Source organism: Amblyomma americanum, chromosome 7 (assembly GCF_052857255.1).
Source record: "Amblyomma americanum isolate KBUSLIRL-KWMA chromosome 7, ASM5285725v1, whole genome shotgun sequence".
In the NCBI taxonomy this organism is placed as follows: domain Eukaryota; kingdom Metazoa; phylum Arthropoda; class Arachnida; order Ixodida; family Ixodidae; genus Amblyomma; species Amblyomma americanum.
The window spans coordinates 127,289,341-127,316,981 of record NC_135503.1 but is presented as its reverse complement, the minus strand read 5'-3'; the positions used below and the strand labels follow the sequence as shown (position 1 = coordinate 127,316,981).

Sequence of the window (27,641 nt, the reverse complement as noted above, 5' to 3'; positions counted from 1 at the left end):
GCCCTAGATTTGTTTTGCAGTTCCAGAACTACTCTTGGATGGTCACATCAGTCACTGTTATTTAAAAAGAAACATAAAAGAAATTCATAGGAGTATTTTACGGCTGCAGCTTGGTACTCTTGCCTCTTACCCTTTAAGCTAATATGTAGTGCTTTCCTTACCATCTTTTGTGCTTGGAGAGATAAGCTATGATTGCCTTAATTGGGGTCTACTCGTGTAAGCGAACTGTGCAGCCCTTGTTCTCTTTCGAAGCGAGAGCTTCACTACGCCAGCTTTTCAAGAGGGCAGTGTCAGTGCGCCCCCTGAACAACTTGGGTCGCACAATCCCAACGGGTGGCGGAGCATCGCTTAACCGCTGCCCACTGCGCTGGTAGTGGTATGAGGACACACCACCATTTATGAATGTTAAGTAGAGAATGAGCAATTCTGCATATACGGACATTAAACCACATAATACATTGCGTCATGCCCTTAAAGCGGAGCTTAGGTGCCTCCTGCAATTGAAGGATGACCACCTGCTTTCGCACGTCTGCTCGGTTTAACTAATTTACACCACTACCAATTTTTTGCTTGTGTATGCTATCCCAGTTAGGTCTGAGGATTGAGGGAGCATTCTCGTCATTTCGCAAGGAAGTACCCGGCACTCTTTAGTGCACGCATGTATACCCAAGTGCATAACACAAGGATGGTGCTGCGTGCTGGTCAGTTAGTTGTGTTTAGTAGTGTTAATAGCACCACTCCACGCCACTCCACTACACCAGTGTAGTTGTGGAAGAAATCCATTCTTTCCAAAGAGCTGTCCCAGCTTGTGCAGAGAGAGAGTAACTAGTGTTGTGTGCCCCCCGTGCCCATGATGACAGGTCCAAGTGCGTCCTGGACAGACAGTGATGGAGGCGCTATCCAAGGCGATGAAGCGGCGGAAGCTCACCACCGAGATGTGCGTCGTGTTCAAGTGCAGCACGAGGTAAGACACACTTGTGGAGCCGCTCTTTTGCAGCATGCAAGTTTAGGAAAGAGACCGTGCAGGCTCAAGCTGACTTGTTGGAGAGCCAAGAGAGAAATTGAAATTGACCTATACAGTGAAGCCTAGATAATTCGGATTCGGTTAATTTGAAATTCCGGATAATTAGAAGAATTTCTGCAGTCCCGTAATTTCTAGTGCAATTCTGACTGAGTAATTTCTGACTGGATAACGCAAAGCGGCGGCCTGCACCAGCCCGGTCAATGTGAAGATCTGGGATGCTATGTGAGAAGGCCCGATCCTGATTTCACCGCGAACTGATGAAGTGCGGCACCTTGGAGCTGCCAGGCAGCACTGCAGAGCAATGCCGATGCTTGATATGCAAAACGCCTCAGCCCCAGTACTCCCAGCACAAAAACCAGTCTATGGCACGGCTTTTTGGCCACCGAAACGCGCACCTGCACTTGTTCTGCAACACAGTCATTCTTGCCCCGTGCCCGTGACAGGTTGAGTACGCGCAACACCAGCCTGCTCTACTTGAGTGATGTGCCATGGCTAGAGGGTCAGGTTACGGGCATCTCTGACTACTTTAAGCATCGTTGCGTTTAAGTCGACCTTTCTTAAGAAAAATGGCCAACGGAAATTGAGGGGTCTGTCTACACGAGGAGCTAGTCCATTTTTGGGTCTAAGGTAGCTCCCGACGAACGGCAGTAGTATGCACCCAAAGCTGGTGCCCGTTCCCAGCAGGGTGCGTGGCGCTCCAGGCATCAAAAATTAAGGTCGTTGATTTGTATGCAAATCAGTTTCGATAAAGAGAATTTCAATTGTGCTGGCGGTCGGTTCCTCGAATGATCAGTAGTTGGCGCAAGAGCAGACTTCCGATAGTCCCTGAGGCGTGCGTTGCTCCGGAATCGAAGACTACAGGACCATTTGCAGATCGGTTTGCCGAGCAGTGCAGTCAACAGCGGTTGATCACGCAGATCCGCAGGATAGTGGAAGCTACCGGAGTCTTGGTCTGAGGACCCTGCCAACGAGTGCTGGTCTCCTAGTCACCCTTTTTAAATAAAGTTTTTCACAACTGCCCCCAGCTCCGCTAGTCAGTCGAGCGGGAAGGCAAGGTGGAGTACAGTTTTCTCAGCTTCATTTCTATTGGTTTCAGACTGCTCTCATTGTGGTCGCATCGTTACAGATTTATTGATTTTATTTGTACAAGATGGCATTATGCTGCAAAACAGTGCAGCAATGGCACAAAGTAAAGGGGGGATATGCATCAACTTACATCTGGAGTCAACTTTGTTTTTTAGGAGGTAAACTTTTGCGTGGCAGTACACGGTAATCACAAAGTTTGTTCAATACAGGTAGCGCATTCCTGCAGTGAAATTTTTTGCCTGGGTCCTTTTTTGCAGTTCTCTTTTTTTTTTTTGCTGTGCTTGCAGTCCCAATGACTGTGAATTGACGAGGTTTTACTGTATCGATTCATTACTACGGCCCCATGACAAAGAAGCTACTTTCACTGAAACGCAGCTTTCATAACCTAAAGAAGGCTATGAAATGAAATACAAGTGCCGCAAGCATACTGCAGTCGTGTGAAGGCAGTTTCTGGATGCATATCTCTGAGGTTAGGCTACACCATAATTCACTTCAAGGCACTGATCAAAGAATCATTTTCGGTTTTTACCCAGTGGCTTTGAATCGAGTGGGGGAGGGGGAAAATGTTATGTTCCATTTTTAAATCCTATTTTTCTCAGCAATAAATGTGTCTTTTGCTGGTGAATAAACTCCAGCGTAGCCATAAAGAGACCAAGGGATCGATTTTTAATTTTTTACTGAGAACGAAAAATTGGATTTTCAGTGGCCTGTTATTGCTTACTACTCACATAAGTGATTGAATGCAGCATTTTGCTGAGGTATCAGTTATCTGGCTGTGTTGTGTTCATGCTGGTGACATTTTGAGGTGTGCTTTTTTTTTTCCCCCGGAAAAATGTTTTGTGAATTGTTTTACCTATGCACAGTTCAGAGGGGTACAAATGTTAAATTTCAAACACAGCCAAAGGATATGATTTGTTTATTTAGTGTATAGCAATGCCACTGGGCAAACTTGAGCTTCAGGCATGGAGGAAGAACATCGTTTAATGTTGTTTTCACTGTTGGCTGGCGAGCAGCTTTGACGTTTCCATCTGCTCGGGAGTCAGTATAGAGTTGCACATAATATCATAAGAACAAATGTCATGACACCTCTGTCTGTCTATCAAAAACAGTGACACAGAACCTGACAGGCTTCTTGCCAGCATGTGGTGGAGGTGTCAGCAGGCGTACTATATCTCACTGCATCATTGATTTCCGAGCCTATAGGATCACTATACTGCTGCGTATTGAATGTGGCATCATGTAGGAGTCACGCACCGGTGCCAAGTAGCACCAAAGATAGTGGGAAAGAATGGTTTCTAATTAATTATTCACCCTGCAACGTGGCTTTATGAGTTCCTTTTTTTTTTTTTTGCTGCACTTGTAGAGATTTCTGGAGTAAAAAAAATTGGCAGTGGCTTAGCTCAGCTAGGCCAGGATATACGTAGCAAAAGGTATGGTTTAGCTTGGTTTTGCTTTGGCATAACCGTAATGCAAAGCAGTAATGAGGCAGTGTGTGAGAACCAATCGTTTATTTACAGTCCATCAACGTTTGTCGCTTTGATGGCCACAAGGACTGTTCTGTGGTCAGTAAACTAATTTGCTGCCATTTTGACTTCAGGCACACAGAATGTAGACTTGATTGTCACTCACTTATAGAGCAAGTCAGTCGCTGTTCCCCATTGGGTTGTTTGCACTTGTGAAGCCACTCGCAACTTGCGTTCTCTCTTTTCACACCGACGCTTGGAGAGACTTTTTTCACATACCTCGGGCGTCTCGGACACGCACTTAGCTCTCCATGCTTCATTCTTACGTAGACAGGCAGCCTCTCGCCCAGCAATAACTTCGGGGTCAGTAGAAGCAGCTTCCCGTAGGCTCTGGAGATGCCACTTTCTATACACGCAGCCACCAGCCGTGTCTTCTTCTTCCATTGCACCTTCTCCCAAGGCGAGCGGCTGCTCCGTGGCTGATATCCTTCACTGCGGCGGAGCCGCTAAGAATATAGCGCATGCGCAGTGAGGTGCATAGCTAAGTGATGACGGCACGCGTGGCGCTGTGCGGAGACCAGTGAAGCGACGGCGCACGGCGAACACCTGTCTCTCGGCGCAGCTGGTTGCCATGGTTACGGCGCATGCGCAGAAGTGACTGGCGCGGACCACCTGAAATGTACTGCTGGCTGGCCTTGAGAGGTTTTCGCTACAAAACGCTGACATACAAAGGCTTTGCATCTGTACTCCTTTGAAGCCAAGCAACGGTGTTTGCCATGTGCTTCCAGTCGCCGTGCCAGTGTATAGCACTGACTGAAGCTACCTTGTCTTGTGGCTGCAGGGCGGTCGTGGACTGGAATGAGGACGTAAGCAACCTGGAGGATGATGACATCCAGGTGGAGATCAAAGAGAAGTTCCCAGTCACCACCAGCATCTCGCACAACTTTGTGAGTCTGGCCAATGTGGATCTGTCACTTACAGATTTGGCCCATTCCTGTTGCCATGATCAGAAACTCTATAGAATACTTTTTTTTTTTAGTGTTGGCAAACTACATTACCTTATCATTTTTCCTGTGCATGCACAGAGTCCTAATGTAACATTGGCAGTAGGCAGCTGTCCTCATAAAAACAAAAAGAAAAAAAGCCTTTGTGGTTCCTATTTCACAAAAGGGCTGTCTGCATGTCAACTGGTGCGGAACAAATTGACTACGTCACTGTACCACTAGGGAATTGCACAAAGAACATGGCAACCTGGTAGCCTGACTATTAGTCTTAACTGAAACCATTTGCAAACTACTTGTAAGGTAATGGATATGCAAAGAATAGGGCTAAGATATGTCTGTGTCCTTTCACCAAGTAGGAAAAGGAGTTGCTTGGAAAATGCCTGCTGCTTAAGGAAGATTATGTTGAATATTTTTGACATGAGTTTTGTGAAATGCAAGAACAGGATGTGGACTTTTTCCCCTCTCTCTTTTGAATTTTTTTTCCTTTTTTTTTCCGGTGCAGATTTTGAGAAACCTAATGTTAGGTACCGTATTTACAATCTAAGTCGATCTATGCTTCAAAATTTGAAAATCAGAAGTGGGGGGGGGGGGTCGACTTAAAATCGAAACCAGAGCATCACACCATAAATAAAGGCGAGACAAACGAGATATCAGGCATGCTACAGCGTGGTTGCATTTTTGCTGCGCGGCTCCATCGCATCGCTCTTGGTGCTGGCCTTGAGCAGCTGCTATGTCAACGCGCAGAAGTGGCATCCCCACCCCATGTGCGAGGCGGCCGATGGTGGTTGTCAGTAAGCAGCAAACCGGCACCAGCCCACTCCCCACGCATGGCCACAGATTGCATCTACTGATAAGTGCCGGCAGCCCGATAACGCATTCGCTTTCTACTCTTTCTTTTTACTTTCAACCGCGCACTCGGCGCTCAAGGGAGCGTCGATAGTTGATGGAAGGACCGCTGTTCCAACCGCGGCGGCACCCCCACTCGGAACCGTAGTGGCGCCGGGGAGTGTCGGTAGCTGACGGAAGAGCCCACGCCGCTCACGGATAGTTTCTCTTTGGCTTTTAGGCATTCGACTGCTGCCGGCCGTGCTTCACTAGTTTTTAAAGTAGTGTTTCACCATTTGTGCTCCAGGTCCGGTAAGCAACCGTCGCTCGTTCGCGGCTACATTCAAGATGGCTGTCATTCTTTACGCTGAAGAAATGAATTGCGCGCCGCACCGCAAGTTCGACGTTTGCAACGGGTGGTACAGGTGTGGCAGCTGCAGCGAGGCAAAATTTTCAGCTGTTGCACGCGATGTCGTGATGTGGCTGTTTGCGAAGTGCGGGATTTCACTGCACGACAAGCTGTGGGACCGCAGCAGCGATCATGACGGCAGCGCTAGTGAGGACGATGGTGCATACATTTTCGTTTTGGAATGTGCCCACAGGCATCTGGCGAAAGCGGAGGCCGCAGGATAGTGCTATCGCGTTCTATTATTAAAGGCCAAGTGTAAACGACCTCCAAGTTTTTTTGTTTTTGTTTTTTCAGAAATGTGAAGTGGGGGTCAACTTACATTCGACTCGACTTACAATCATGTAAATACGGTAGTTCATGATTGGCTACAGTTGCTGTTCAAGTTTTCTTGAAGTTTTCAGAATGATTCGCTTTCTGATTTTCGCTGTGCCAGTGGAATGTAGCTCTGTTTTCTTGTCGTTGATAATGATGACAAAAAAAGCACTATAAACAAGTTATGTCCCAGCTGTGCAGGCAAGATGTCACACACTTGTACATATATGTGCATCACCTGAGTCATGCAAACTGAAGAAATAAATATATGCTATATCCAGAAATTGCTCACTGCAAATTTCTGATGTGGGACAAAGATTCAAAAAATTGTTTTTGGAAGAAGCCCAGTGCAAATTATACTTTATTTGTATACTCTCCTCTCTCTCGTAAACTTATAAAGCTACCCACTTTCCATGTTTTTGGCCGTTTGATTTCGTACCATTTGTAAATTATAAGTGGCACCCCTGATGTGTTCCTCTTAGTAGCGTGATATTGTGTACACTACAGCTGGCAGACATGTTTAGCCAGTCCACTCTGATGCGGCCTTACAGACAGCCTCCACCACAAAACTAGAATGCACGAGAGAGAGAGAGCATTCGAGGAAAGAGTCTAGTGGGTGCTAACAGCACTCTGCTGTGTGAGAGTGTGGGTGTGGGATGTTCTGCCCCTGACTTTGTGGTGTGGTGCAGGTGCGCAAAACCTTCTTCTCTCTGGCATTCTGCGAGTGCTGCCGCAAGCTGCTGTTCCACGGCTTCCGATGCCAGACATGTGGCTACCGCTTCCACCAGCGGTGTGCCTCCAGTGTGCCCAAGCTCTGCCAGCCACTGCACGTCGAGAGTGACTACTACAAGCAGTGAGTCTGTGTTGTTGTTCCTGAGCTTTCGAGGAAGGGAAGTAGCAATTCGCATGTGCAGCCAGATAACGGTGCGTGATGCTAAGTGCGGATGGAAGTGCGGGCTTTGGCAGGACCTTGTGGCACTGGTACAAGCGGCCAGCGCCTAGCAGAGGCGGAAAGGAATGCACCACAGCTGGCAAGCATTCTGCACTGGTAGCCTTTGACAGTGCTACCGGCGATGAGCGCACATGACAATATCTGGTTACCAGATGCAGCAGAGTTTCTTCTCCCATACTATGTCCTAGCTGCATGTGTCCAGTCAAGGGGAATGTTGAGACTATGATAATAAGTTAAGTTAGTTGGCTAGCAGTGGAAAAGGGAAAGAGCACTAAGAACGAGGAACAGGTTGACATTGGGTTGTGAATATTACAGCTGTTAGGCGCCCGTCGCTGGCTTGCGCGTTGTAGTCGTCCAGTGTTGTCACCATCAGCGTAACCAGTGGGTTCGTTAATCATTAACACACCCACCGGTCATTAGAGATATTTAGTATAGGGTCACCTGATCGCTTTGGCGCATAGGGGAATAGCAGGACACTAGCTAACAGCCCTTGGGTGTTTGGGTGGGTGGGCGACGCTAACGCTAAGTCTGCTAAATAGCGTGGCCCCCTAATGCAGGATAGCGTAGGAAACATGGCGGCATGCATCGAAGCGGGGACCACTCGCTCCACCGCATATTCATCATTGATACGTCACTGTGAGTTATTCGTAGCGTAAATAAATGGTGGCGTATGATTTCGCTTCGTTTCAACTTCACTCAACCGCAAAGATTGAACTAAAAAATGCCTTATTTTTGTGTATCGCTTCTCGGACTCACCGATCCCTAACAGGGAACATTTACGGGGTTGTCATAGAAACACAGGAAGCGAAAACGTTGTGGAAATACGGGGGAAACAAAGGCCTTTCGCCCCGCCCGCACTCCCACTCCGCGGATGCAGCGTTCCCGCTCGCTAACCGCGGAGGGGTTCGTGCTCGAGGGACAAAGGGAAGGGACGACACAGCGTTAACACTCATATGCTATTTATTACGCTTGCAATCAATACACAGAGCGGGCCAGCTAGCTACAAAACATCAACGAGGCATTCCTCGGAAATAGAAGGCTACGTAAGGACTTCCGACTTACCGGCTGGGGAAGGGGCGCGACTTCGGAGGTATCGGCGGCGAACGTTTGTATGCGCCGATAATGGCGGCCGGGTTATCCCGTGCGCGCCGCATTCTTGAGGCAAAGCCTTTCCCTAGCATTTGCCGGGGAAGGCGACCAGAGCGCGCGATTGCTGCGCTCGCTTCGCTGCCTGGAACCAGAAGTCCAGCGGCAAGGCACAACGGATCCCCGTGCGCCTGCCGCGGAAGGTGACGGGAGCGTACGGCTCCAACCGCTCTCGACGCTGGCCGGATCCCGAAGGGCCTCTCTCCGGTTCCGCAGAATTCCGCGTAACCTACGAGGTGGCGCTCCCGTCGCCGTTCTCTTTCCCCCATGAGGGAGACTTCCCTCCTCGCCCAGCCGGGGGCTGTCCGTCCCGGCGGCCGACGATGAAGATGGGCCGCATCGAAACGGAGGGTGGAAACAGGTTCTCCACATCCCTCCCTCCTTAAATGTCGGCCTACGGTTGAACCCGTCCATGGATGCCATCGACGAAGGGGCCACGAGCGTTGCGATGATGACTGCAAGACAGCTCGTACAGGCGGGGTGCCAGGGTCATCCGATGAGCAGCAAGGTCACCAGGCACCCGTCCTTGTCCCGCGGCAGGCATCCGAAATTAGCGTGTCGGGAGGGTGTTGTTCGCGCCGACGCGCCTTTGTTGGAAGGTAGAGGGGCTCGCCCCCCTCTCTCGTAGCCGCTGCAAACTGCTCGCTGGAGACTCTGCAGCTCGATGACTCATGGCCGCAAGGCAGCAGGCAGAGACCCATACAATGGACAGCAGGCCGGGGCAGCTTCTCTTGAACTCTGCATATCGCTCCTAGGATCTCCAACAGTTTACATCAAAAACAATGGAGACCGCGTAAACTCACCATTTGGTAAAGTGCGGAGCAATGCAAGTGCCAAACAATCCTATCCGGCACCGCCCAAACGCTCGGTTCATTTGAACGTAGCTGGCTCACTTCGGACGAAGCACATTCGCGGTTCGCTTTCCGGCATGGTGATGTTAAGCTCACTTGAGCTGCGTTAGCGTCTCTGGTTCCGCGAAATTATAAATTCGCTTCGCAGCCCAAAAAAATAAGTTCGTTCGAACAAAGTCAGCTTTCTGTTGTTGAGCGAGACCTCTCGGCTCTAGCGAGGTTAAATATAAAACAAGCAAACCCGTTTGCGCGTGCTTGTGCCACGGTACGACTATGTCCTCCCAAAAGCGACAGGCAGCTCCCGAAGAGCATTAGGCCTACTCGCTCTTACACTTCCGGGTGCCAACAAAGGGCCAAGGACAATAGCTAGAACACAACGCCACGAGGAGATACGTCTCTGCCAAGGGTGACCCTAACGCGAACGGCGCCTACCGCTTCTCGCGGTGTCGCAGCGCCCCGGTGCTTTTCCTGTAATCACGACTGCAATCCAAAACAGCTGACTACGGCACCCGGCTCCCAGAGCCAAAGAGACAGAACAGAGAATATTTACAACTATGTACAAGAAAAATCGGGCCACCCTCCAGGCTTCCGCATTCACTCGCTTCTGGCTTGCTGTTCTCCGTGGACGTCTCGGTCTCGCTCTCCATGAGCGGACCTCGTAGGTTCACCTTCCACAGGAGTACCGATGAAGTGCTCATCAAAAGCTTAGCATGCACGGCAATCCTCCCATGCTGCTATTACGCTCATCTCGCTGTCAAGAAAGCATCTTCGCCTTGTTAGCAACTCCGAATTCGGTTCAGGCCTAACGCTGTTCCAAATCCGGGCGGGCATTCCACGAACCGAACTGACTGCCGTCCCTCGTCCCAAGAGCTTGCCGCACGTTGGGACGCCATTGTGGAAATATGGGGGGACAAAGCCTTTCGCCCCGCCCGCACTCCCACTCCGCGGATGCAGCGTTCCCGCTCGCTAACCGCGGAGGGGTTCGTGCTCGAGGGACAAAGGGAAGGGACGACACAGCGTTAACACTCATATGCTATTTATTACACTTGCAATTAATACACAGAGTGGGCCAGCTAGCTACAAAACATCAACGAGGCATTCCTCGGAAATAGAAGGCTACGTAAGAAGGACTTCCGACTTACCGGCTGGGGCAGGGGCGCGACTTCGGAGGTATCGGCGGCGAACGTTTGTATGCGCCGATAATGGCGGCCGGGTTTTCCCGTGCGCGCTGCATTCTTGGGGCAAAGCCATTCCCTAGCATTTGCTGGGGAAGGCGGTCAGAGCGCGCGTTTGCTGCGCTCGCTTCGCTGCCTGGAACCAGAAGTCTAGCGGCAAGGCACAACGGATCCCCGTGTGCCTGCCGTGGAAGGTGACGGAAGCCTGCGGCTCCAACCGCTCACGACGCTGGCCGGATACCGAAGGGCCTCTCTTAGAGCATGAGACTCTTAATCTCAGGGTCGTGGGTTCGGGCCCTACGTTGGGCGCCATTGTGGAAATACGGGGGAAACAAAGGCCTTTCGCCCCGCCCGCACTCCCACTCCGCGGATGCAGCGTTCCCGCTCGCTAACCGCGGAGGGGTTCGTGCTCGAGGGACAAAGGGAAGGGACGACACAGCGTTAACACTCATATGCTATTTATTACGCTTGCAATCAATACACAGAGCGGGCCAGCTAGCTACAAAACATCAACGAGGCATTCCTCGGAAATAGAAGGCTACGTAAGGACTTCCGACTTACCGGCTGGGGAAGGGGCGCGACTTCGGAGGTATCGGCGGCGAACGTTTGTATGCGCCGATAATGGCGGCCGGGTTATCCCGTGCGCGCCGCATTCTTGAGGCAAAGCCTTTCCCTAGCATTTGCCGGGGAAGGCGACCAGAGTGCGTGATTGCTGCGCTCGCTTCGCTGCCTGGAACCAGAAGTCCAGCGGCAAGGCACAACGGATCCCCGTGCGCCTGCCGCGGAAGGTGACGGGAGCGTACGGCTCCAACCGCTCTCGACGCTGGCCGGATCCCGAAGGGCCTCTCTCCGGTTCCGCAGAATTCCGCGTAACCTACGAGGTGGCGCTCCCGTCGCCGTTCTCTTTCCCCCATGAGGGAGACTTCCCTCCTCGCCCAGCCGGGGGCTGTCCGTCCCGGCGGCCGACGATGAAGATGGGCCGCATCGAAACGGAGGGTGGAAACAGGTTCTCCACAACATGTATCAGCTAAAAATAGTTGCAGTGCGTTTTTCAAGACGGAAGTCGAAGCCATGATGACTAGAGAATTGGTTGGTCTGTTATTATATTACTGTTTTATAAAGAAAAACATTTTGCATAAAATATATTTTCTACTACCTTTTCTTCTTTGCCATCATGATGCTGCATGCAAACGACGCTAAGCGACCACTTGAAACCCTATTCTATAAGTAGTTGTGAACGTGGACTCGTTTCGTTAATGCTATGTGTGTGCGTGCAGGTTGGGTCACCCTATGCATGGTGACCCTATACTAAAACACTCTATTAACGCACCCACCCTATATCACGGTCAACCTGGGTCGCATAAGCCTACGGGTGGCTCTGTTTAGAACGGCGACCTGCCAGTGCAGGGGTGCATCACGGGACCACTGTGTACACCAGTGCAGTATGAGGTCACTGTATCTTTCCTACCTCAAAATGTTCCCAAAACTAAATGCCTAAACAGCTATCGCTGGATCTCGCGTTACGCAGTCGTAACCATCCTGTGGATTTCTTTCTAGCATTAGCCTGCTTGGCTCATGATTTTGCTTTGCTGGGTCGTCTGCACGTCTGGCGACGATGGGCTATGCAGCTTAACACGAGGTGTGATCAGCTGTGGCAGTAGCGTAGTGCGCTCATGTAGTGGCCAGTGAAGCTGGTCTGTTTGCGGTGCTGTGGGTTTGAATCCCAGTCGCGGCAATATTTATTTTATTTATTTATGCTTTGGCCAAGGTCACCCTCAAGGTCAAGCTTCACCCAAACCCTGTGAGCCAGTTAGACCTCGTGAAGTAGTGCTTTTGCACTGGAAACAAAAGGCAAACGTTCATTAAATATGCTTTACTTTCAGGGGAACCAAACTTCCTCATAGAGTACAGCACAAGGTAGGCACAGTATCTAGGACGACACGCTCTCTTCATTTCTATGCTAAAGCTGCCCTTCTGTTGTACAGCAGCACGTTTTTGAAAGCTCTGCATGTTCCACCTGGTGTTGTACTCTTGTTGCTGGTACACTGGGTTTGCTAGAGCACAAGGTCACCTTCTTTTCGCAAATGCACTAGAGCATCTTGAGTCCACTAAATGGCTGGATGATTGTGCTGTGTCACCTTCTGCCATGATGCCAGAGGATTGTGATAGGGCTGAGCTGTTTTCTGGGCCAGGCAGTGTTAACGTGTGAAGAAGTGTAGACAATGATGGTACAGTCACGGAATGTGCAAAAGCAAAGAAGAAATGAGACAGAAAAAGTTTCAGGTCCAGAACAACCAAGAAGGTGACAAGAAAGGAATAGACAGCGTGATGGTGTTGAAACCAGTACGAAACAGGCCATAAGCAGGTTAGCGATAAAAGAGAGCTGAGCTGAAGTGTTTATTCCTTGGCAAAATAGATGGCAAACTTCAATAGTAGTTATTGTTTTATAAGAAGAAATAGTGAATATCAATAGTCAAACTGAATAATGCAGAAAACTTCCATCGTGCAGCCTGCTGGCCGACATGGTGGGGGGTCCCCAGCATGATGCTGGTGCCAGCAGCATGTACTCGCCGTTCATGCCACCTCCTGGCGGAGGAGGAGGAGGGGGTGGCGGTGACCTGCCCCTGTCCCCAACGAGCGCCCCCCTCAGCGTGCCCCGCTCCCACCCGCCCCCCTTGGGACAGCGGGAGCGGTCCACGTCGGCACCCAATGTCTGCTACAACTTGGTCTCTGGCTCTGACTTCTCCGCCGAGGTGCGTATAATGTTCTGCGCCTTCCTTGGCATCTCTAGCAAGTTCCACGTACACACTGTGAGAGCCTGGTGCCCAGTTTGCTTGCATGTTGCTTGCCAATTCTTAGCGTCGCCTCTTTTCTGCCTGCAACGGCCCTTTACTCTGACATGTGGTGTGGGCCAGGAAAAAGGGTGCCCTTGTTGATGTTAGGGGGATCATTCCTTTGCGGAGTTACACAAGGCGTTGTGTGTTTTTCTGGAAGAGTGTATCAAAAATGTGTGGTGAAACGCAGTTTTGTGAATGTTTTTCCTTTTACTTGTTAAGCAGAAGCAGTGCTATTTTCTAAAAGCTAATGTTAATGCTGTAATCAATGGAGGCCCGTATATTGTACGGCATCAGTGCACGTGAAAGAACCTCAGGCAGTCGAAATTTTCAGAGCCCTTCACAATGGCGCCCGACGTTAAACTACCATAAACGAAACCAAACCTGAACAATGCTGAGGACATTTTGTGCTTTTGTAAGGAGCACAAAAATGTCATTGCTTCATCATCATCATCCTGGAATTACAGTAAAAGCTCGTTAATTCGAACGGGAAGGGGACCGGAAAATTGTTTGAATTACCGAAAGGGAAGGGTTGTCAGAATTAAAAGTAATCAGTGATGTCCATTTGCTTGCGTTTCTTCTGCCGAGACTCCATCAGCATGATCTGCAGCTTGCCCTAGAACTCCAGCGCAATGTCTGAATTCTCATTGGCAGAGAAGCGGTGTGCTGCAACATCGAGCGCCGACGCTACTTCACATGCACTACATGCACTTGGCAGTCCGTTGCAGTCGGACTCATCACTGTCGGCTGTGCTCACCGCACACCCTGTGGCGTCTGCTGACAACATACAGCCTCAATTATATCCGCGTCACTCAAGGGCTCCAACTTCACACTGCTGTCCACGTAGCTCACGGCACCAACAAATCACATGACGGCAGCGCCCGAACTGCACCATACTGCGTTGTGTACACCACGTGATCGCACCCCAGAGACCATGGCACAACGAAAACCTGGAATGGCTTGCACCAAAGCATCGGCAGTGTGGGCAGCAAGTGCTCCGGCAGCGAAAACCTCCTTCGGAGCATGGGCTGCACCAGCGTCGTGCGCTCCGCATTTTTTCTTTTCCATTGTTTTACATCTCTAGTAAATTTGCAGCGCGTTGTACTCGCAATGGGTCAACTTCTATATACGAGGAGCTGTGTCAGCCAGGGGCTCCTAGTTCAAATTAACCGTAGCGGATGCCGACTTGTTCGAATTATTGAGAATTTCCCCCAATTGAAATACACGGCTGTGCCGGGACCCGGGCGTCAGTTCGAATTAACCGAAAGTTTGAATTAACAGAGTTCGAATTAACGAGCTTTTACTGTATTGATATTAAATCGGGACACATGGCACCAGCTTGGAAAATGTCATGGGTGTATATTAAGAATTTAGTATCACTTCTTAGCAGAGGTATAAACCCATGGTAACTGGTGCAATTATGTCTCACTGCCTTTGCGGTCACTGCCTGAGTTGCTACAGAATTGTAATTTGAGGCAGTTACTTGTGATGAGAAAGCAGCTGCTTTGTGATCATATGTACCTCTTCAGCACACTGAGAATGGTTTGTAGTTCATAGAGTGAGCAAGCTCTTTCTAATTATTTTCTAATTTCTTTTTTGTCTCGTCTTTCTTCTCGGCAGGACTTTGCCAGCCGCTACAGGTCGCACAACTCGTCAGCAGGTAAGTGGGGTCTTCTGCCTCCAGCATTTTGGCTGACTGCCGTTGCCTTGTGTCACTGTTTTTAGCAGTGTAACAATTAGCCAACCATGGGAACAATCTTTGACATGGTTGCCGTCGACCTGCGAGCCATGTTTATGGGCTTTACTGTTCTTTTCTTTTTCCCCAACTTCGTTGGCCAAGAGTGAAAGGACTGGCATGAGCTACTCCTTACAGTCGCTGTGTCTGTGGCAGCCATTCAAAGCAAACCACAAGGTTAAGTCCAATCAGTGCAATTGTTCTGCCGCCCTCTGCACTGATTCCAAAGCTGGAGAAACGTGCTTGCTTGCCAGTGAGAAAATCCATCACAGCCTGGTCTGCCGCACTTGTTGGCAGTGAGTGTTGAAGCAGTACTCTGCCTTCTTCTTATCCAAAATGCAGTCTATGTGATAATGCATATTGAGACTTGTAATGTTGGGCCTTGATTCATGACCACTTTTTTCCTCAGCAATTCTGGCTGAAAGCAGCTGGATTCCCTTTCCTCACTATCACGTATTTTTTTGCTGAAGCAGCGCTATGGTGGCAATTAATTCATGATGCTTCCCAGGTTTCTCAGGTTTGACAAGATCAGCGTTGCAGTGCTAATCAAGTCAATTTCAGTAGCTTAAGTTTGATACCATCTGCTCAGCTTTGGCAAGCGAATGAGATCACGGCATGTGTTAAGGCAGTTGAAACCGAGTGCCACTTGTACTGAAGTGCATCAAACTGCTGAAGGCATCAGTGTGGGGAATGTTTTTCTGGGATGCCTGCCTGCACTGCGATACTGTGAGTCACGTTTCTTTTTTGAGGCTCTCTCTGGTTGCTCTGTACTTTTGCTTGGAATGAACGGGCATCTTGTAGCATTCGTTGATGTAGTGAATCGTCGTCTGTGCCTCGCATGCGTCTCTTGTAACTTGCAAGTTCCATAGCTGCTAGACTGGCTGCTGCTCGCATCCAATGTTGTGCCATCAATGAGCGCTGTGTGGTGCAGCCCTGTTCCTACTGCTCACAAAGTGCAACTGGGCTCTGAAGCGACGTTTGTTGTGTGCACTGGAAGCAAGGTCTTGTTTTGGCAGTATGTTATGTTTTTTTAAAGCTCAGGCTGAATGCACAGGGTTTGCATCTGAATAATCTAAATGTTAGACCGGTAAACCTAAGTGTGCTCCAATGAAATTTCTATTAAAGGTGCGTGTAAAAATTAAGATATGGCTGGTTATAATTCTGAGGACTTGCAGCTTATGGAGAGCGTGGTCCTTAACAGCCACTCGTTAGCATTATGTGTGAGCTCTATGAGCAGGTGCAGTAGAACCTCGATTATACGACTTTCAGGGGATCGCTTAAAATTGTCCGGTAATCAAAAATCTCGCAAAACTAACCCATTCGCATGATAAATGTGTTCGCTAATCTGGCTTTAAAAAATATTTTAAAATAAAGTTCTTTTCCCTGCCTGTTATAAAAGCACCCTTTTTGTTCTGCGAGAATGAGTTCTGAGACTGCACACAGCGAGGCTTTTTGGCGTTGGTACGCTCCTGTCCCTGCACATTAAGTAGACGTCACAAGTGCCTTGAAAACAATGATTTTGACGATGCGGCAGAAATATGGCTGCTCCGACTCTTCAAAGATATTTCACGGCGCGTAATACGACCATGCCAGCGACATGTCTTTCTATTCAGACTTCCTCTAGAACCGCTGTCGCTCCACGGCAGCAGGCGGCAGTGTCTGCACTAGGAATCCACATCATAAAGGAGAAAAGAGAACATGACTTTTATCTTGCAACACAAATGCGTCGGGGGCACGTTTTATGCAGAGATGTGCAGCCCAGCAGATGGCAGTGTGCTGCTCACTTATGGTTCACTCGGTGTTGCTAGGCCTAATATGTTCTGCACTGGAGCTGCAGCGGAAAGCACTTTCGATCTGTTTGCTGATGATCATTGAAATGCGTAATCTTGCTACCGCTTCTACAATAACGTCATGGTGGTAAGAATGTACAGTTGATTTTCCTAACACCATCATGAGCAAAGCTTGCGGAAAAACTGGCCAGGGGAGGCGCCTCACACTGACAGCCACGGGTCGCACGCGCGGAGTCAGAGTCCAAGCCGTCGGCAGAACCATCATTACAGGTCGCCGTGCGCTCAATCGCATCGTTGTGTGCATGTCTACATCTTGATTCTGATCTGGAACCAACTTGGTTGACGTCACGTCTTCCAGTAAAATGCTCCGCTAGCACCTCTCATTCCAGACAGTTCCCGCCGGCCATTGTACGAAGCGGGGCGTGCATATTTTTTCATTGTAATATTGACGCTTTTAATGCATTATCTCTATAGAAGATTCGCCAGGCCCGCGCCAATTCGTTGTAAAAATAGGGCCGTCGCGTGAACGTGGGACGCATAAGTCGGAGTTCCACTGTTACTTGCTAGGTTTCAACTTAAGAGCCACGAACTTGCAAGTGCAAAACACAATTCTGTTATGTTTTCTCTTAGTAGTGTTAGCACATGCTAACAGTTTTCTGAGTACACATCAACATGCTCTATGAATGCAGATATTTTAAAGGCACCTCGGCTGCATCTCGGGAGCAGCTGTGGTCATGTGCTGTATTACGTTGCACATGTTTCTCCTTGCGTTCATGACTGTTGTTAGGTCTGACAGAAACTGATGCCCATTTCAGCCATCTTTCTGCAGCCCCTCTGCCATCTAGTACATGAAGTGTTTGGAACTTATTCATGAAGCCTTAATCGTTATAACAGCTGCTCCATTTCATGAGACCCTAAGTACCTAATCCAATTGTCATTGCCTTTAAGCATGGCACTGCAGTTTTCCGATTCTGGCAATCAAAACTTGCCTTCAGTGCATCTGACTGCAACATGCTGCCCTGCCAGCTGGCCCCAGTTTGGCTCCTCAGGTGGCAGGCGCCAGGATGTTGGCTGAGTGTGTGTGCCACATGTAGAGAGCCTTGCTGCGTAGTTGTGTACTGGTGGTGTGCATGCCTGGTCTGGGAGGAAGGAGAATGGCCCAGCGGGGAGGGGAGTGCAGCGTCCCGGCAAAGCCCATTCGTGAAGAAAACATGGCAGTGCGGGCCATGAAGTTCGCATGTGTACCATCCTGTAATGTGCAAGTGCCCACATCTCTGTGTGGTCGAGCAGCTCTCAGCGTTTGGTAACATCCTGGTCATTGATGGGAAATTTGCCATGCCTGTGGCATGTGCAAAGTAGGAAACCTCACTTGAAAATGAAGATCGCTCAGCTGCAGTTGTGTGGTGAAGGGGCTCACATTTGCTCTTTGTCAGGCTGAGAAAGAAGGAAAAAAAAAAGCTCCATTTGAGAATCGAGATGCACAGAGTTTTGTGGGAGTGCTGCCAAGTAACAAACTTGTGCAGTAAACACTCATGGACCCAAAAACGCATGTGTAGAAATGTCAGTTATGTCGAAAATTGTTCATGTCGCATAACAAACTTCATTACCTAGCATATGTTAAACACCAATTATCGCGAAATGTTTTTGTAATGAAATACAGTTAAACCTGGATATAACGAAGTTGAAAAAAAGTCCGGGGTTTTTGGTTACATCCAGGTTTTCGTTACATGCAGTTTTTGCTAGAAGACCTGAAAGGACAATGCAGAACGGAAACCAAAATAACAAATAAATGTAGGTGAAATCACCTTGAAAATGTTTCCAGTAAACCCCATTACTCGAAGTCATAAACACGGAGAAACGTTCCGTGACTGCTGCAACAGCCGCCGCCACCTCCACTGCGGCTTGCACAACACCGCTACGCGTGGGGCGGGGAGACTGGGAGAGGCAGGGGCACCGGTTGAGCTAGAGTAGAGCGCACACTGTCACACTGCCGCCGTATACCGGCTGCTCAGTCTGCCCACCGCTGTTGCCCCAGAAAATGGACTCGTCCATTGTCCCCGCTCTTGAGTCCCGACGCGCTAGAGCTATCGGCGCCGAAATCGCGCGAGCAACATACCACGCGTGGCGGCGATAGGCGCGCACTGCTCGTGCCGTTTCGTTTTTGCTATACCCTATCATTTTTCGCTGTTTTTGAGCTTGAACTCTTCTAGTGCCACGTGGTATGGTGTTCCAAAAGCGAAAGCAACGGAAATCCGCCGGCGGCGCTGTCTCAACTCTGGTCGCTCGTTGGGATCGTTGGCGTCCCTCTCATGTCAGTTTGTGCTTTATCGTCGTGAAACTTTTCTCCCAAATTTCGTAACTGCACAAACTAACAAGTGGTCGGCTTAGCGAGTTCGTTGTATCAAGGTTAACCGCCGCTGCGCGTTCGTTACATGGAGGTCTCCAATACAAGTGCTTCAATGGGGGCACCGTTGGTCAATTAAAAAAAAACTTCGTTGCATTAAAGAATTTGCTATAGGAGGTTCGTTACATCCAGGTTTAACTCTATGGATATCTCTTAAATCTGGCTATTGAAAACTTGAAAGAAAAAAAAAAGCCAGAGCAGTCTGTGCAGCCCACAAGCCACACTGCAAACCATGCTGCAAACAAATTAGGAGGTCTGTGCTAGCATTGCATAGTGTACGCCCTGTGCCACCACTCTTTATTACTGCATACTCCGTTAATTCCGATGCCAACAGCTGATATGTACTGAGACAGAGGATGTGTAGAAAGAAGCAGTGGTGGTGGTAGTGGCAGTGATGGTGGCGGCCACAGCTGTCGTCGTGTTGTCAACACAGTGGCATGCTGAAAGCTGATGACCTCTTCTTTGCTGTAGTTTTTTTATGCAGCCCTGTTGCAGCACAGGACTGCTCATACCATTACAATTAAGGGCTCATTTTGCATAGGGGAGTTTTATTTCAAAATGAAGCTAGGTACAAGGCTTACATTTTTATGGTGCATGATTAGAACAGTAAGAAACCTTAATAGTTTGCTTATTTCTAAACTACTCCCTTTGTGCCAGCATTTTTCTCCATTACGACTTCGAGCTCACGAAGGTTTATTGCAGCTCAGATGTATTGTATTCGGTCCTTTTGTGCTGACATTCAGTGGTTTTGTCTTAACCGGAGAGTAATTTGACCAGGCTTGGGCGAGTTCAAGCAGAAGCCATAGCCCACGCATTCTGTGGAGCTGGTGGGCAGCGCAGCTTGTCGTCACTTGCCTGCCCTCCCCGCTGCGCTTCTCTCCTCCCTGGCATGAGCAGTGGGCATTCCTTCGGTGTGTGCATGTGATAACTGTTGTTGCCTGCCTGCTGCCTGCACGTCCTCCCTCTGGCAGAGTCGTCGCCGCAGGCAGTGCGCAGCTTTTGGTGCAATGGCTTCCCGTCCCTGTCGTCGTCCTACTCCCCACCGCCCCGCGGAACAACCCCCGCGTCGTCCCACCACCTGACCCTGCCCCACCCGTCGGGGAGCTCCTCCAAGCGGCACGCCTTTGCGTACGCCTCACAGAGGGCGCCACAGGGGGCATCAGCTGCTGGAGGTGCGTGCTGCAGAAGAGGGGAAGGGTGCATACACGCTGGGCCATTTTCAGTGCAGCACCAGGACTGCCTCTACTCTACAGATGTAACATCATGGGTGTGCTCCAATGTATTCCAGTATAACAAGCCCTCTACGTTATTGCCTAGTTGGGCAGCTAAACCACAGATGCAAATGGGCCAGGACAGACACGCAGCCTTCAGAGCTGCAGTTTTTTAGGTACTCTGAAAGGGTAGATGATGCAAAATTTTAATATTTGCAGCATCTGTGGAAGCTTCAGTGAGTGGTGCATCTCATTTGTGAATAAAATCAAACTTTTCTCTGCACAAAATGTAGTGCTAGCATTGGGAATCATGATCAAAGCTATGAGGCGCTCAGTGTTTGGGCCCTCTGGCTATAACTTTCACTAGCTTGAACAACTTTTTAGGCGCAGATGGAGTCAGTGATTCGCCCTGCCAGCTGCATATCATACGGCCACATGTCATTGTTAATTCTCGAAGTATCGGTGAGTTGCAGGGCGAAAAATGTGGCAAGAGGTAGGTTGTTAGTCTCGGTACCTAAGATTTGACAGAGCGAAATATGCCTGTGTTCGCTTTGGTTGTACAGTGAACTACTTTTTGGACATGGACTTAGCCTGCGCAATCAGGGGCGCTAGCTTTGGCACTGTTGACTGCTGTGTGTGAAACGGAGTATAGAGTGCTGCAATGCTCTCACCACCGCTATGTAGTGTATGATTTTGGCACTGCATTGACAGCAGACGTGCCGGCTTAGTTGCTTGGCGAATTTGCGACGGGACACGAGGCGAGTGTATTTCCCAAGTCAATAGAGTGAACCTAGGGAGGGGACAAGCGGGAAGGCTTGGGCCTCCATGCCCTTCCTCCTCAGATAGTAGCGGTTGTGGGCGGCAGGGAACCTCACAGTTTCTTCTTTTTTCTCACAATAAATAATCTTTCTCAATGCAGATTGCAAGCCTAAAACAAGCTCAGTCTTCATCATAGACTGTGTTTCGTATATACTGCTGTGCCACTACACTCAGTCCCTTTTGTTATAATTAAGGGCCCAGTTTGTGTAATGAAGACTGCTCGCTGAAGTAACATCAGAGGAAAGGCTTATTTTTGTGCAATTCATGATCAGTGTGCTGAATTTACGGCACTTTGCTTATATTGGAACACTATTTATCGAAATATTTCTCCAGTTTTGCTGCTTCTGCAAGTGCTAAGTACTTTTCTGCAGCTGTTTGGCGCTAGAAAGTTTGTCAGCATGTGTGCAGTGCAGAAGTCACCAACTGTTCTCAGGAACACTATGGGTTAAGTCTACAAAATTAAACAGCTACTTTTTCAGTTAATAAACTAATGTGACATGCTTGTAGCCTTCTCTTGAAAGCTTGTCACTGGGTGGCAACATCAAGGTAGGAGCACATCTGTAAATAATAGAAACATGGAACCTGTCCTATAAGAGACAAAAACTGCTCTGCGGCATGTGTCTATAATTAAGGGGATCAACTAAACAACAAAGGTCTAGTGTGCATTGTGATGTAGGTAAAGTGAGGCTACCAGTTTAGATAGTTTCAGTGCTGTGTACACGTGCTAAATGCATTATATGTTTTAGAACTCTTAGCGGTCTCTGTAACCCACATTCACGTGCTTGCCTTTCTCTCTAAATACAAGTGTTTGTTTTCGTAGTGTATCACTTGAAGACTAGTTTCTAAACTAAAATTGCAGCCTCTTGCTGCAGGCTACAGATTGATGCAGACTGTGTGTGGTAAGTTTCTCTGAGAGACTATCGGCATATTGAAGAGAGTCAGGGTGGTAGGCATGACTGCATAAGGCACCTTGCTGAATTACCACCTTTCTGTCTGCCCACTGGAGGGATCGGAGCACACCACATGTAGCCAGGAGTATGAAAAATGCCGTGGTGCATTTTATTTCGCACTCAGCGAGGCGTGGTCGGGGGGGTCTGAGTGCTGTATTCCTGGGAGAGTAGCATCATGTATCTTTGGTGCCTTGTTTGTAGATCGTGGCCTAACAAATGTCATGAAACGTATTGTGTTGCATCCTTTTGCATGCCCCATAGGGGGTTGCCCAAAACGTGCATGCGAAGATCATTGACTGTTGCGAGAAGAACGGTAAGTGTATGGATGTTGGAGGAAATGTGCCCTCATTCTGAATACTTCTAAGCACCGACAGTGTCCTCGTGGGAAGCAAGCATGAGACTTGCATCTCTGCATAATGCCTGCACTGTGTGCAGTATTGTTGGTTCACTCAAGCTGCAGGACAAAATGTTGCAAAGCCTGTCTCTGCCTTGGCCAGTTCTTCTGTTGCACCCGAAGTTGGGATGTGCATACCTCCTTTGTTTAGCAGAATCCCAAAAGCACCTCAGTGAGGCTTAGGCTTGTATTTGTCGAGCTGTGCATGCTACAGAAAGGTGTGAAGCAGACACGGATATGGTGCTGCACAACTGCCAGGCAGTGGCCTGGTTGGCTGTAAGGGGCAGCACTATTTGCAATCCCCCTTCCATCATCTTTTTAATACTAACCTGGCTAGCAAAGTTCGTATGAACTTGTCTTGATGTCGTTTGTATACGTAACCAGTCGTTACAGATACTGTGAGCTCTCTTGTTTTCTAAACTGGCAGTTCCATGGGACTGCCGCATCTAGTAACAAAGTAGAGGAGCTTGTAGCACTATCTTCAGCCATGTTAGTTTCTGTGCTTGTATGATATTGTCCCTAATTGTGGCCAAAACTCCCTGTGCAGTCTCGCTGTTTGCCTGCACTCAAGTGGGAGCTACAGTTTGCTCCAGCAGATCGGGGGCCAAATTATTAAAGCATGCTTGTGACAGACTTGGCCTGTGGCTTTGGATGTTGTGATAGTCGGGCACAAAGCAGTCAGAATTGGCAGGCAGGCTTAGACTGTTCTGAAGCACTGACAGCTTTCATAATTTTGCCCTTAAAGGGCAACTTATGAAAAAAAGTGTTTCAGAAGTTTAAGGGCTTAAACGGTTCGAATGTGCGAAACCTGCAGGTAAGCATGCGAAATCTTTTTGTGCTAGCATCTGAAATGGTGATGTAATTGCCGAATAAGGCCACGACGGTGTTCAGACTGTTCCATAGTGCACAGCACCTGGTAGGGGTGCAGTGATGACATCAATGTAAGGCGGCACCACATTTCCAAGAAGAACCATTTGCTTACCAGCAAAGGTAAAGCCCATGAAGTGTTATTTGGCGGCATTGGACGATACGCGGCAGGATGCGGGCAAAGGCAATAGAAATCTGAACTCCCAGCAACAATGATGTCATCATTAAGTATCTCTGTACTTATCCAATGCTGTGCAGAAAAGCCTGCAGATCGTCGCACCTTTAATCAGCGGTTACACCACTGTTTTAAATGTTAGTACACAAATACTCTGCATGCCTCGCCTAGAAGCTTCACAGATTCGAAAACTTGAATCCTGTTGAATTCTTGAAAAATGTTGGGGCCAGCTGTGGCCTCCAGCTGTGCCAGCAGGTTGTGAGATAGTGTGTAAATCCGCATCATTTCTTTGATTCCCTGCAGATTGAAACATAATCCTGGTCAGCATCCCTAGCCATCCAAGCAATGCGTCTCTGCACGAGCTACTGAGAGCATTTGGCTGAGTGGTTTGTTAGGACAAGCTCACGGACATGCTTGCATCATAAATGCAGTAGAACCTCATTAATACATTATTTTTTTTTAATGCGGGAGGAAAACATATCTGGGAAAATTTGCGATCCAGTGCACCTATGGTTTTGAAAAATGTAGCTGCTGAATGAGGGGGAAAGAATTTATTGTAACTGTGAATCAGCGTTTCATGGCACACAGCCTGAACAGCTCGTTTTCCAGTGCTCGCAGAATTCAGCCCGTATTTGTATTGTTCATATGCTGAAGGAAGCTTCGCAATGTGTTCAGTCCATCGACTGCAATGGTGAAAGTAGGCGGGATGTTTTCCTCGTTGTTTTCGGATGCTTCAGCCCTTTGCACCAATGTGCCCTGCCCTGATAAAGCCACCGTGACGGCTGACTGTCGTAGTGTTCTTGCTCTTTGTGCCGCTTTCTTAACACCTGGCCCTCTCAAATGTAAGTGCAAGATAGTTTTTGGATGCTACGACCTCTTGCACTAAAGCACTCCGAAGAAGCCGCTGTATTTCCTCTTTATGTCGCATCTTCATGGAGAGGGCCTGCTTGTATGTATGTGTGAAGCGCATTTTGCCCCTTCACACCTAGACGTCGCAGAGAATGGAATGGAGTGGAAAACTTTTTTCATCAGCTCATTAGAAGCTTATTGGTTGCTTCGTAGCGTAGTGTCCATGGTGACGCTCCTTCTTGACAGTCTTCGCATGCGGTTTTCATGCCTCCTGGCGACTCTGGCTGCCTGCTTGACTGTATGTAGCTGGACCTCTGGGTCCAAGCTGGTTACTGCAGCCTCCCACTGCTCTCGGGTGTTTAGCTGGCATTCTTATTTTGGCTTGAGCTCGGGGCGTTTGTGCAGTACGTGAGCCCGGTTGGCCTTTCTTTCCTTACACAATAAGCTCGACGGCTTGTAGAGATTAGGCTACATAAGGAACATCCCATACAGGGTGGGCAGCTCACGAAATGGCCCGAGATTTAGTCGTCAGCCGGGCCATGGGCTCCTCGTCGGCCCGGGGGGAAGTGAGCGAGCACCACATGGCTACTATTGGGAAAGGAGACTCAAGTATCCGGCCCCGCACAAGAAGAGCTTCGATAAAAAGACATCGCAGAGAAGCCACCATGGTGGGGAGCAGCTTCTGCGTTCCAGCTGTTCATGTCACTTGCCCCCAAATTTGTTCCACTTGCATATGTGCACATCTCTTGTTGGTAGCTAAACATTTTGAAAATGAGAATTGGTTTTGATGAATGGAAAGGCGCAGTAAATTGCCAACTCCAAGGGCCCTTCCTGGGCATACGCGCTCAGCGTCTGCACTCTTGGTGTACGCCAGAACCGGTTTGCGTATGCGCGCTGCAGCAGACGCCAGCAAACCTCGGCGAGGTGCCGATATCGGACCATGCTAGATATCGGCGCCATGCACGGGCGCTCGCGTACGCGTCGGAAGCGGGGTCCGGTTCACAACAATCAGAGGATCGCGGGGCTCTCGGTGACTCTTTTCTTCATGGCTTGAAGTTCTTTCACATTCCCTGAACTTCTCTTCACAGTTTAAGTTGTCCTTTCAATGCCCCCCCCACCCCTTCTCTTCATGGTTTGAAATCCTCTCCGTCGGCTTGAGAGGGGAAGCGAGCCAGCATCAGGAACATGGAGATGCATGCCTCTTTCCGACACCTGTTCCGGTGTACGCCCAGAGTGCTGACGCTGGGCGCGTACGCCCAGGAAAGGCCCCTGGAGTTGGCACTTAACTGTCTCACCCTTTGGTGGCTAACTCGACCGCGTTTTGGGGGGTAGAGAGGAATGAGGGAATGAAAGAAAGGAGGAGGTGCTGTAGTGGAGGACTTCATCCAAATTTCAGCCACCTGGAGTGCATAGTAAACGAGCGTCATTCATTTTGCCTCCATCAGAATATGGCTTCCGTGATCAGGATTAAAGGGGCTCTGAAAGGCGCTCTTATTAAGTTGCGGTATGCCTGGAATGTTAAAGCACGCTGCTTCATGAATCTAACCAATAGCCACGTCTCAACTTGTATAAGCAGGTGCGAGTGACGGAGGAGGGCACAAGCATGAGAAAGTCGCCGGGAAGGGCTCGCCAACTTTCGTGCGTGATTGCTCTGCTGTGTGTAGAAATGTTTTATTTGGCTCAGGTTTTCATTACAACACAATGCAAAGTGTGAGCGAGTTGAAGTGGTCTTCTCGTAAGGTGTTCTAGAACCCCTTTAAACTAAAGTCCATATTATATGAAGAATTTGCTTAAATTTTTAATGTAGGTACTGGGAAATCATGTTCTCTGGAAATTTAATAACTGGGAGAAACGCAGTGCAACTCTGCGTGACATTTTTATTGTTCACAGTTATGAGCACGTGAACTGGGAAATTGTGTGGATCGCAAACATGTCTGTGAGGTTCTAGTGTACTTCATGGATGCCCAAAAGCAAATGTTAGTGTAGCCCTCACCCTGGAACAGTTGGCTATAGTGGTTCCTCTACCAAGGGGGTTGATCACAGCATCTGCGTGCCTGGCGCAAGTGGTGGAGCCAGTCATGGGCCGCTTACCATTAGGAGTGGCATTTGCCTGTATTTTGGTTGTGACCAACCTACTGCTATGCAGTGGCGCACGCATGAATATTGATCTTGTGAAAAACCTTTTAAAAATGAAGCAAGTTTAACAGTGACAAAGTAACGGTGCTGGAAACGCAAGCTCACAATGGAGAGGAATACACATGTGGTTGTTTCCCATCTCGTCTTTTCTCTTGCCGTGGGTACATCATGCCATGAGCAGCAATTGAGCCTATTTTGCTCTGTTGTTCAAGAAAATTTCATGGGCCCCATGGGTGCCACGGCCTTTGTGACTGATAACCCCTGCCCACTGTGTGGCAGGAACAGGCCTGGCTCCTCCTCAAAGTTCGTCGAGTCCCAGTGGGAGTCCAACGCGGACACAAAGCGCCCAGGGCTCACCCACCAGTGCCCACAAGACATGCCGGCCACGGGCACGGTCAGCTGACGAGAGCTCCAAAAAGGTCATCACGGTAGGTGCCGGTGGTTGCCTTGGCTTTCCTGACACTAGTTTTAAGAGCGTCATGAAGTCTTAGTTCCTTATGGCATCTTGTGCCTCGAAACCAGTGCAGTGTGCAGGGGCCCATCGCAGTAGAGGCCAACATGCTTCGGTGTAATTTGCTGAAGATGAAATTGTGCACCAGTGTCATTTATTGAAGATGCTGTAAGGTACAATTTATGGATTCAGTGCCACTCGCCTATGTTGAAAGCACCCAAACATGGGTGAAGTCAGCTCTGGTTTACTTTTTCAGTTGACTGTTGCATTTAGAAATGTAGAGAGAGGAAGCAGTGCTGTGGGCATACTGTTGGGATTCTCCATCTGTTGTGCTGTCTTTCAGTTGTGACATTTAGCCTTTGCACCTTGGTTCGCCCTATATTCTGAGGTTTCACCTTTACATTGGTCCATAGGGTTCTGGTGCAGAAATCTCTGCAGTTTAATAGACTCTAGACTGAAACGTGTGAATTTTGATAAGCAGTACAACAGACGAAAGAAGTGGACACTATAGGAACTGTCTGCTCCTCCTTTTGTCTGTTGCCTGTCACACTGCTTGTCAAACTTCACACAAGTGCTTTGTAATTTAAAAGTAACCAAGCAGTCGCTCGTTCACATGCACCCATAACCAGCTGTATAGCTTCGAAAGGAAGCTGCATTGCTTTCTCAGACCACGATGAATTATTCTTGAACTGCAAAGTAGGCATGTGCGAATAGTGGTTTTATGTTCTAAGCGAATTCGAAGTGAATCTTTCGTATACTTCTCGCTCATGAAAGAGGTT

General features: G+C 48.9%; 1 protein-coding gene across 10 annotated transcripts in view; it reads left to right on the top strand.

Moving 5' to 3' along the window:
* Positions 1-27,641, top strand: part of Raf (serine/threonine kinase raf oncogene) — an 82,385-nt gene that overhangs the window by 15,609 nt on the left and 39,135 nt on the right. For 2 of the 10 annotated variants that reach the window (XM_077632958.1, XM_077632964.1), the window contains exons 5-11: positions 861-964; positions 4,415-4,520; positions 6,813-6,976; positions 12,757-13,000; positions 14,702-14,741; positions 19,982-20,182; positions 26,697-26,839. In XM_077632958.1, coding sequence (XP_077489084.1) covers positions 861-964; positions 4,415-4,520; positions 6,813-6,976; positions 12,757-13,000; positions 14,702-14,741; positions 19,982-20,182; positions 26,697-26,839 — 1,002 coding nt within the window. Of the gene's footprint in view, positions 1-860; positions 965-4,414; positions 4,521-6,812; positions 6,977-12,738; positions 13,001-14,701; positions 14,742-19,981; positions 20,183-26,690; positions 26,840-27,641 lie in introns of all 10 variants that reach the window. The other 8 variants (XM_077632957.1, XM_077632963.1, XM_077632955.1 and 5 more) reach the window with 7 other exon arrangements.